Source organism: Galeopterus variegatus, unplaced genomic scaffold (assembly GCF_000696425.1).
Source record: "Galeopterus variegatus unplaced genomic scaffold, G_variegatus-3.0.2 Scaffold1028, whole genome shotgun sequence".
NCBI lineage: Eukaryota > Metazoa > Chordata > Mammalia > Dermoptera > Cynocephalidae > Galeopterus > Galeopterus variegatus.
The window spans coordinates 452,262-463,194 of NW_007727139.1; the positions used below are offsets into that span (position 1 = coordinate 452,262).

General features: G+C 45.3%; 1 protein-coding gene across 1 annotated transcript in view; it reads left to right on the forward strand.

The window, feature by feature from the left end:
* The window catches only part of BRI3BP (BRI3 binding protein), a 7,951-nt gene extending 994 nt beyond the window's left edge, over window positions 1-6,957 (forward strand). Inside the window, exon 2 of the mRNA XM_008574291.1 lies at window positions 6,149-6,957. Coding sequence (XP_008572513.1) covers window positions 6,149-6,579 — 431 coding nt within the window. The 3' untranslated portion in view covers window positions 6,580-6,957. The remainder of the gene's footprint in view (window positions 1-6,148) is intronic.
* The last annotated feature ends 3,976 nt before the right edge of the window (window positions 6,958-10,933 follow it).

Here is a 10,933-nt window from a genome sequence, read left to right on the forward strand (position 1 = left end):
CCTGCACAGCCCCCAGACACTGTCAATCTGGCTGCCAGGGTGGCCGCTGCTGGAACTGTTGAGTTCAAGGTCACACAACTGTAGCTATGACTTGAGGACTGGGAAGCCACGGCCACCCGACTAGACTTTACACATTGCTGCGGCAGCAGCTGACATTTCTGAAAGCATGCATGCCAGCAGCAGGAGAAAAACAGCCTCTGCCTCACTCACAATTCAAAGCCCACAGGTGAGGGGACATCCACAGGGCAGAGCCTAATTTCTGTCCAGTCCCTAACTGTTCTCTAACGTCTGCAGTCCTGGAAGGCAGGCTGGAAGGGGTGGCAGCAGACACCACGTGAGCCAGTCTGCCGAGTACACCCTATCTACCACACCAGGGGAGAATCGCCAGGGGAGCAAACCAAACTGGTGTTGTTGGCTCCAGGAGAAGTGTAGTGCAGTTTGATAGTGCAATGTGACATGAAGAGGACCTCAAGGTACTGGAGTCTTCTCCTGGTGGAATCACACAGGATGCACTTAATTCCTCCAGCAATGAGTTGTGGCAACCATGTGAAGTTTTGTCTAATAGGGACAGCCATTAGTGACACAGTACCCAGGGTTTTTACTGGGGTCTGGTCACGTAGGCACCCTCTGCCTGACACATGTCCAAAATCCAGACTCCCAGAAGGAGAGCAGATGTTGGTCATAAACTACACTGTTTGTGTAGACAGCCTAGGCCTGTCTTCTCCAGGCTACATCCTCACCCCGGCTCTACACCTGGCACCAAGAGGCCCTGTATTGATAAGAGCAGGTCGACTGTAATCCCACAGCTCAGCCAATCATTTGGGTTGAATTGTGCCCCACAAGAAGATGTGTTCAAGTCCTAACCCCTGGGGCCTGTGAATGAGCACTTGATTGGGAATAGGATCTGTGCAGATGTCATCAAGTTAGAGGAGGTCATCCTGGATTAGGGTGGACCCTAATCTAATGATCAATGGCCTTGTAAGATGTAGGAAATTTGAACACAGAGATACAAAGTAACACACAGGGAGAAGATGACCATGTGAGGACAGAGACAGAGACTGGAGTGATGCAGCCACAAGCCAAGGAATGCCTGGAGCCACCAGAAGGCAGAAAAGGGTCCTCCCCTAGAGCCTTCAGAGGAAGCACAGCCCTGCCATACCTTGATTTCAGACTTCTGGTCTCCAGAACTGCGAGAGGATGAATTTCTGTTGTAAGCCACCCAGTTTGTGATTGTTGGTTATGGCAGCCCCAGGAAGCTAATATAGTCCTGAATCTCAGAATCCCCCTTTGATCCTTGACACTCCCACTCTACCAGTTGGAGACCAGGGCTTGAGGTTCAGCTGCTGGCCATGTGAGGTACACTGGTTGATGTTTACTGCCATCACCCCCCAGCTACTTGGAACCATCTCCAGCCTGGATTTATTGAGTTCAACCTTTGGGACCTTTTAAACCAACTTAGGGCACTCCACTACTCAGGCAAAGAATCAAGATGCAACATGGATATCTGAGAGGATGCTGTGCAGCCCTCAGCCCCCTGGGGCTGCTAATGGCCCCTCCTGGGACTTGGCTGAGTCAACACACCACCCAAGTATGGCAATTGTGTGCAATCCCACTTCGCATCCATATCCACCATCTGCCCCGATTGTTAGACTAGGTATTTCCATCTGTGACCAGAGAACATTGGAGAAGCAAACCTGATTGCAGGAAATTGCATGCAGCTTGGAATGAAAAACTGCAAAGTAGGAACAGCCTCCTAATCACATGGGAGAAGATCAGAATAGGGTTGTTTGCAGCAGAGCCATGAGCTGTAAACACTTGCATTCAGGATGAGAGCAGCTGGCACATTCCAGAGGTAGAAAGGACTCACTTCCATGTCACAGTTTTTCCCCTTTTATTTGATGCATAAGCTTCTAGGCATCCAAAGACCTTTGGAATTTGTGTCTTTTGCTTAGAAGTTTGAATGTGAAAAATGCTTTACAGGAAACTGTATACCAATATTGGCTACTCTAGTACAAAATGTTTCTGGAAGCACAGTCCTCTAAGTTTTTTCTTCAGAATTTTTCAAAATACTGGTTAGAAAGTGGTGACTCCTTAGCTCAGAGCAGTCCAATTCAAGTAGAGTGCAAGCCACAGAGTTAATATTAAATTTTCTAGTAACCACATTAAAAAAGTAAAAAGAAACCAGTAAAATGAATTTTAATAAGGTATTTTAATTAACCTGATATATTCAAAACATTATCATCTTAATGATAATATATTATCATATTTATCATCAATATAAAAGGTTATTAATGAGGTGTCTTACATTTTGGGGGGAACTAGATGTTTGAAATCCAGTCTATATTTGACTCTTAAAGCACATCTCAATTCAGACTTGTCACATTTCACATGCTCAGTACCACAGTGGATGGCACAGCCTTAGTACCCACTTCAAATCTGCTGTCTTGAAAGACTTTTTGGGGGAATAGAGCACTTGTCCAGGAGTTAGAAGGATGAATTCAAGTCCTGAGTCTTCACTGAGTGGTGTACTTCCTCTGAGGCCACCCAACAAAATGAGGAAAATATTAGTCCTGCTGCGATGATGCGCCAGGGTAGAGCAGGGACTGTATGGCTCTGGAAACCAGACTCCCTGGATCCAAATCCCAGCTGTGCCCTGTCCTGGCAGGGTGACCCTGGGCAGGGAGTCCTCGTGTGGGAAATTCTACCAACCTCATTAGCACTTCGTGAGCACTGAATGACATGTAGCGTGGCCAGAACCGCACCTGGCCCACAGTCAGTACTTGAGAAACACTCAACAGCTTACAAAAGGGCTCTGCTCCAAAAATACATCATCATGCAGTTCTGGGACCTACCCAATATGATTGTCCATGCCAAGAGCCATCTGTGGTCAGTGACACCCAGAGCCAGCTTCCCCTATTGAACCTGTGAAAACTTTACAGATATGCTTAAACCCAGCCCAAGCTTAGAAACATGTCTGCTACCAAAACATTCACTTCTCTTTGAGCAGTGTCTTTTATGGGTTGAATGGTGTCCCCCCCCCAAATTCACATGTCAAGGTCCTAACCCCCAATAGTACCTCAGAATATGACTTTATTTGGCAATAGTGTTGTTGCCAATGTAATTAGTTAAGATGAGGTTATCTTGGACTAGGGTGGGCCCTAATGCAGCATGCCTGGTGCCCTCATAAGAAGGGGAGATGTAGACACAGTCACGCACCTGGCCAGAACACTGTTTGACAGTGAGGGCAGAGATCAGGTGATGCCTCTGCAAGTCAAGGAATGCCAAGGATTGCTGGCAAACCACAGAAGCAAAGAAAGGCATCTTTGTACCCACTGGTCACCTGTCTTAGCCCCTTGATAACATGATAGGATGTGTTATGTAGCTTTGGACACATAGTCTGGTCCAGCCGTTCTCAAAGTATGCTCTGAAGAACCCTGGAGTTCTGCGACCTTTCATGGCAGGGGGCGGGAAGGACTGTGAGTTGCTCCCTTTTCCAGCAACATATCTTTGAGACCAGGGGTTTAACACATATACTTCAAGATTTTTTTATATTGATGACATGTTGAAATGATGATATTTTGAATATGTTGTATAAAATCTTATTAAAATTAATTCTACCTGTTTCATTTTGCCTTTTCATGTGGTACTTGAAAATTTTAAATTACATATGTGGCCTACATTGAAATGGCACTAAAAAAAACCCCAGCAAAAGCTATTGGGGGTCTTCAACAATATTTAAGAGTGTAAAACGGTCCTGAGACCAAAAGGTTTGGGAACTGCTGGTTTAGCCTCTTCTTCTGCAGGGTTAGGTGTGAAAGTCAACTCCAAAGTCAAGACCACGTTGAGTCAAAATGCTCACAATGCCTCAGGAAGGCACCGTGAAGGAGACTGGCACCCTGGCTTTCGGGGAGTCCTGGTGACCACGTGCCTTTAGTCCTGGAGGAGGCTGCTGTTTATGAGGTGGAGCCCCAGACACAGTGGCCAGCTGTGCATGACAATCTGATCATTTTGTGGGACTATGAAATGTTCTCACTGTGGATGCATTTAGAGACTTGAGGAGCCCCAGGTTCATGTGCTCCTGTCTCAGGCTTGCTCTGGATAAATGCACTAAACATCATCGAGTCACACTTTGTCCCACCCCCTCTTTTCCCAAATGCAAAAGTTGATTGTGCATCAGCCAGTGGATCTCGAAGCATCACCCTCACATCAGCAGCATCACGCAACAACTTGTAAAAGTTGCAGATTCTTGCACCCACCCAGAACCTACTGAACCAGACTTCCTGGGGGCAGAGCCCCATGACCTGTTTTCCCAAGCCTTCCAGGGGATTCTGACTCACTCAGATTTGAGAACCACTGGTATATAAGTTAAATGCATTTAAGAGGTAGCTCCCCTTGGACTTATTAAACTCCATGAGGAAATAATCAATGTGGGACATTCTACAAGAAATCTAGCCTGAAAAAACTAGACTTCAGAATGTCCATATCATGGGACTCTTCTCGATGAGGGAGATGAAGCGATGGCACATGAAGAGTGTGAACCTTCACCGGGTCCTGGTCGGGGTGGGGAGGAAACAGCATAACTAGGAAATCAGATGATGTTATAGAATTAATATTCTTAGGTGTGATTATAGCAGCATGGTTTTGAGGAGAATGATGTCTTTATTCTTAAAAGATGCATGATGAAATATGATATGTGCATCTTTCAAGTAGTTTAACCCCCAATAAATGTAAATAGATAAAGCAAAATATGGCAAGTTCTTTTTTTTTTTTTTGTCTTTTTGTCTTTTTCCGTGTCCGGCAACGGATCGCAACCCTCAGTGTTGCCCCCGTACCGGACCGGGACTGGCAACGGGACCGCAGCCCTCGGCGCCGCTCCCGCGCCTCGCTCAGCCAGTGAGCGGGAACCGGTCTGTATGTGGGATCCGAACCCTCGGGCGGGAGCGCCGCCGCACTTCCCAAGCGGCGCACTATCCAGTGCGCCACCAGGCCGGCCCAAAATATGGCAAATTCTAATAATTGTTAAACCTAGATGGTTTTGAAAGGAATATTTTACTTTACCGCTCTCTCACCTTTTCTGTTTGAAATTTTTTTAAGTTGGGCACACAGAAAATGGTACACCTCCATTTCACTGCATTCTTAAGATGGAACTCCATGTGTGTACCAGTTAAGGTTAGGTTTAGCTGTGAGTAACAGAGACCCAAAATGACAGTGCCTTAACCAAGATGGTAGCTTATTTCCCTCTTATGTGAAAGTTCACAGGGAGGTGGTTAGGCAGGTATGATAGCTCTGATGCACGTTGTTTTCAGGACCGAAGCACCTTACATTTTATTGCTCCCCTATGAATAACCTCCCTGTCCTCATGGCCCAAGGTGGCTGCTTCAGCCCCAGCCATGGTAGCTACATTCCAGCAGACAAGAAGAAGAGGTAAAGGATACATTTCTGCTACTTTTTTTTTTTTTTCCTTTTTGTCTTTTTTCGTGACCGGTAACGGGATCACAACCCTTGGTGTCGCGCCCGTACTGCGACCGGCAACAGGATTGCAACCCTCGGTGTCGCGCCCGTACTGCGACCGGCAACGGGATCGCAACCCTCGGTGTCGCGCCCGCACCGCACTCAACCAGTGAGCGGACCGGTCTCTATATGGGATCCGAACCCTCGGCGGGAGCACCGCCGCGCTCCCAAGCGCCGCACTCTACTGACTGCGCCACCGGGCCGGCCCATTTCTGCTACTTTTAAGGACAACCCCTTGGAACTACTGCCAAACACTTATGCTTACTTACCTCTCCTTGGCCAAAGCTTAGTCATATGGCTGCAAGGGAGGCTGGGAAATGCCTTCATTTTAGGCAGCTGTGTGCCCACCCTAAAACTGGGCATTTATTACTGTGGAAATGGAAGGGTAATTGGCAGGCTCTGCCCCACTGTGAAAGGTTTTTTAAACTCATGATATGGCAGGCAGTCTTAAAAGATTGCCCTATGTCTTCCCACACAGCTTAGTATGAAGGTTAAGGGAGTAGCTTACTGTAGGTCCTCGGGTTGTTGCAAAGGCCTCTTAGTAAGCCCAGCAAGTGAGCTGCCTACCCAACTCCAGCTTGCAGAGAAACCCGTGACTCCCATGTAACCAGCCCTCTTCCTTTTTTCTGTCCTGCAGTCTCCAACTTGTCCCAGTACTTCAGTCCAGCCTCAGTGGCCAACAGCCCTGCCCGTGCCCTCCTGCTGGTTGGGGTTGTCCTCCTGGCCTACTGGTTCCTGTCCCTGACTCTGGGCTTCACCTTCAGCATCCTGCACATGGTGTTTGGCCGCTTCTTCTGGATCGTGCGGGTCATCCTGTTCTCCATGTCCTGCGTGTACATCCTGCACAAGTACGAGGGGGAGCCTGAGAACGCCGTCCTGCCGCTGTGCTTCGTGGTGGCCATCTACTTCATGACCGGGCCCATGGGGTTCCACTGGCGCAGCAGCCCCAGCAGCCCTGGTAACCCCAGCGTGGAGGAGAAGCTGGAACACCTGGAAAACCAGGTCAGACTGCTCAACATCCGCCTCAACAGGGTGCTGGAAACCCTTGACCGCTCCAAGGACAAATGAAGGTTAGCTGGCCGGCTGGGTCCACTTTTACCAGCACGCTCTCTCGGCCAAAAAAAAAGAAGAAAAAAAAGAAAAAACCCATCAAACTCCAAACAATCTTAATAAACATTACTGAGCAAGAAAGTGGCGCTTTGTGGGGGTATTTGCACCTGTATGTCAGCTCTCAGGACGTATTCCAAGAAGAATGAAAAGATCACTTGTGTAGAACTACACACAAAGCGTCATGAGTGGAAAAAATATTTTTTAAACGAAGGATATAACCGTATTGGCTGTACAGTAAGAGAAATTTATCTGTGCATAGAGCATAAAGTTAATTTTTTCAAACATTTAAATACATCTTTTGTAAGGTTTTTTAATAAAGGCAGAGTGTATCAAGTTTATTAAAACTTTGCATTGAGGGCAAGAGTATGCTAATTTGACATTTTAGAAAAGTTTAAATGCAAGTGTTTGTTTTTGCAGCTTAGGAATTGGTGGGTGAGGTCTGTGTGCATTGTTTTCATGTTCCAAAACTGTGAGCTTTATTTTATGTTATTTTTGGTTGATGTTGACTTAGTAAATGTTGTCACTTCTATATGTGGACAGTTGGGCTTGAAAATGAAACTCAACCTCTTTTGGATCCTAGTGACCCCTGCCAAGTCCCTGTCAGTGAGGAGGGATCTTCAAAAAGTTTATGGAAAGATTTGTATCATTTTAAGTCCATTTTTCTACAAACTTTTTGAAGTACCCTTGTATATTTCTATTATTTCTAGAAGACCTGAGATTTTTGTCCCTCTATACTTGGATATGTTTTAACCTCAACATTTCAAAAAGAAAAATTCAAGGAGAGGGCAAAGAAAAGTCTTTGGGCTTGGATACCAAGAGCTATTTGGTTAAGCATTGAAGATCACTCAATCTATTTGATGTCTTGATTTCGCTGTTTGCCAACTAGGCCTATATAGGAAAGCAGTACCCTTGAGGGTTTTTTGTTTATTTTCATTTTGTTCTTGGTTAACTCAGGACCTTAGAAGAAAACAAAAGGTAGCTGCTAATCACATTTTTAAGTCTATTGCTGCTTATAAAGCATTCTCAGGAATAATAAGCAGCAGTAAACAAGCCTTGGAAAAGCTCTAAATTTTTTTTTCCTGAAATTTTTACAATACTTGTGTTAGGTGTTTTTTGTGAAGTCTGTTGTGTCCTCAATTTAGGTGTCTGTGGGGGCAGAGAGTGAGGCAGCGGGGACAGCTGTCAGGGCCCTGGGCAGGGGCTGGTGGCAGTGCCCCTTTGCTAGGATGTTAGGAAAGGAAGCCCATCTTCTCCAGAATGCAGCTTTGTAGGCTGCCAGGGATCCCAAGGGTCTCCATAGTCCTTCCTTGCCACCGGCATGCCCCGGCAGCCCTGTGTACAGATTTTTGGAGACTGTCAGATCTGGTAGAAACAAGACCTTGTGGGTCAGGTATCAGTTTAGAGAAAACTTAGCTGTCTACCAATTCTTGTGCAGGGTTTCTGTGAAGTTTTATTTTTGGTTGCAAGCAGATGTTTTAGAGGATGTTTATGAAACTTCTATTTTTAAGGTGCACATAATGGGTCCCAAACTCTCCTGCATTTGGTTCACTTCCTAAAATGCATCCCTGTTCTCTAGGATTTGCTTGAGCAAATCTTTTATCCATGAGCATTTGAAACACATGATGTCTGTATTGAAGCCATTCCAGTTTCGTCATTTAGATACTTATTGGCAAATCTATTTTAGCACAGGTATAAGTAACTTGGGGGAGGTCATTGTTGTCCTTTTTGGTTTTTTGTAGCTGGCTGGTATACTTTGTCCTTTCTTTTTGTGCATTTGGCTATACCATGTTTAGGTACCAAAACATTGCTTTGTTTAAGTTGGCCAGGAGAAAATTGGCCTTCTGTACACAAAGCCAATGATTCCTGCCCTTGCCTTGGCTCTTTCCTTGTTTGTGGTCATTGCAGAATGCCCAGTGTTAAGTGTTAAACTGTCACTTGACTAGGTATAATATCTACTCCGTTCCTCCCCACCGTCATACCTGAAACAGGAAGGGCACCGCACGCTACTGAGATCTAGGTGGGCTAATCATTTTAACTTCTAGAAAATTGAGGGAGGTACGTGTATCTGGGTGCTGGCGGATTGAGACCACAAGCATCCATTGAAAATTGCTGTTAAATATATGCACCCTTTTTTTCAGTTTGGCTAAATCTAGGCCTTGAAGCCAGTTTTACAGTTTGCCACACTAAAGTGAAAGATGTCCTCTTTGGAGCCGGCCCATGGCTCACTCGGGAGAGTGCGGTGCTGATAACACCAAGGCCACGGGTTCGGATCCCATATAGGGATGGCCGGTTCGCTCACTGGCTGAGCATGGTGCTGACAACACCAAGTCAAGGGTTAAGATCCCCTTACCGGTCATCTTTTAAAAAAATAAAAAAATAAAAAAAAGATGTCCTCTTTGTTAATGAAAGAACCAACAGCTAATTAAAGTGTCACTTCAGGGTCAAACAATATTTGAAATTCTTTTTTTTTTTTTTTTGTCTTTTGTCTTTTTCCGTGTCCGGCAACAGAACGCAACCCTCAGTGTTGCCCCCGTACCGGACCGGGGACCGGTTACGGGATCGCAACCCTCGGTGTTGCTCCCGCGCCTCGCTCAGCCAGTGAGCGGGAACCGGTCTGTATGTGGGATCCGAACCCTCGGGCGGGAGCGCCGCTGCGCTTCCCAAGCGGCGCACTATCCAGTGCGCCACTGGGCCGGCCCCTTGAAATTCTGATAGAAATCCTAGATGCTAGGTCTGAAAAAGTCTTGGTTTTTAATGCATAAATTTCACTTTCGTTTGGACATGTTCTTAACCCCAAATAGTTTAGGATTGTTTATTTCTTTCTCCATTCCGACCCTGCTTAGCTTTCAAGATCAGACGGGATCAGGCGTGTTCAGGTTGCTATGGCCGTAGACTTCATTCTCCATTCCATGGAAGCTTATAGAGAATTTGGCCTCCCCCGTCAACACCCCTCCCCACCAACACCCCCCCATCTCTTTCTTTTCTCTCTCTTTTTTATGTGGGAAAATGTATTTTTGTACCATATCTCATACCTTGAAGAAGAAACCTTTTTTATATCTTCGGGGCTTAGAATATATCAGTGCAACACTTTCCTGGAATGTGACATAAAAACATTCTGATAAAATCTATTGTGGACCTGTTATAACTAAGACTCAGTTTTTAAAATATTTTAAAGTTAATCAGTGTTAATTTCCCAAAGCTTCAGTATCATAATAAATACTCGCTTTCCCAAGAACAGAAAATAGTCTAGAGAAGGAAAAAGGACCAACCATCTCTAATTTCTGGATTAGTGTGGATGTGTTGGGATGGGTGTTTAGAATGATCTCTTCCTTTACATGCTAGCAACAATGCTTTTGTGGGGCATAAGCCTTTCATAAATAAACTTTCCAATACCCATTAGCATGATCTTCCTTTTGGATTTTTTTTGCTTCATGTTTCATCACCCATATCATTTCTGGTAACAAAGTGCAGCAACAGAATTTTCTTGAAAGCTGGCCTTGTGAATTGTGCCTGGGTCTTAATTCATAAAGGAGATGTGAATGCCTCTGAAAGGTTTTTAATACAGTTCCCCTGGAAATGAGAGGCAGGCAGGCCACGTAGAACCACAGGATCAGAGAGATCAGGACCTGGGACTATGACTGTTACTGTGGTGGTGGGAAGTAACCAGGTGGAGATGTCCCCTGTTGGCGACTAAGTGAGAACATGGGAGATCAGGGTTGGTGGTGGAGAGGATTATGCTATGACTTTCTGCAGGGAAGATATAAACAATTTCAGTTGCTTATTGGGTCCTGTGATTCAGACTTACGGAGCGGTTGAGAATAGCAGATGTCAAATAGACAACACGGAATCTAAAGACATGGTTAACATGCCTTGTCGCTGGTGGGAATCCTGAACTGCTTCACTTCTGCAGTCTCTGCTACTTCTTTTGATGAATGAACTCTGCCGTACGGGTTGACACCTGATGACCTCTCCTCGATGGGTCTTGAATTGTCTGACTTAACCGGAAGCCAGCTCTTGCCAGCCAGCCAGCATTAAAAGGAATTCCTAAGGCTCCTAAGTATGAACTTCCCCTCTCCCAACTTTTTTTTTTTAATGATATGTCACTCTCCAGAATTTTTGTTTATAGCTATTTGAGAAGTTGGACTTTTTCTCCTCACTAGTGAATAATAGAATTATATATTTTTTGCAGGATTCTACACAGTACCCTTAAAGTTCGTATTGGACAACCATCAATGTGATGTATAGTATCTGGTATAAACAAACTTTATTCAGCATATGGAATTCTGTATTTTGCTCTTCCTTGATATATAGG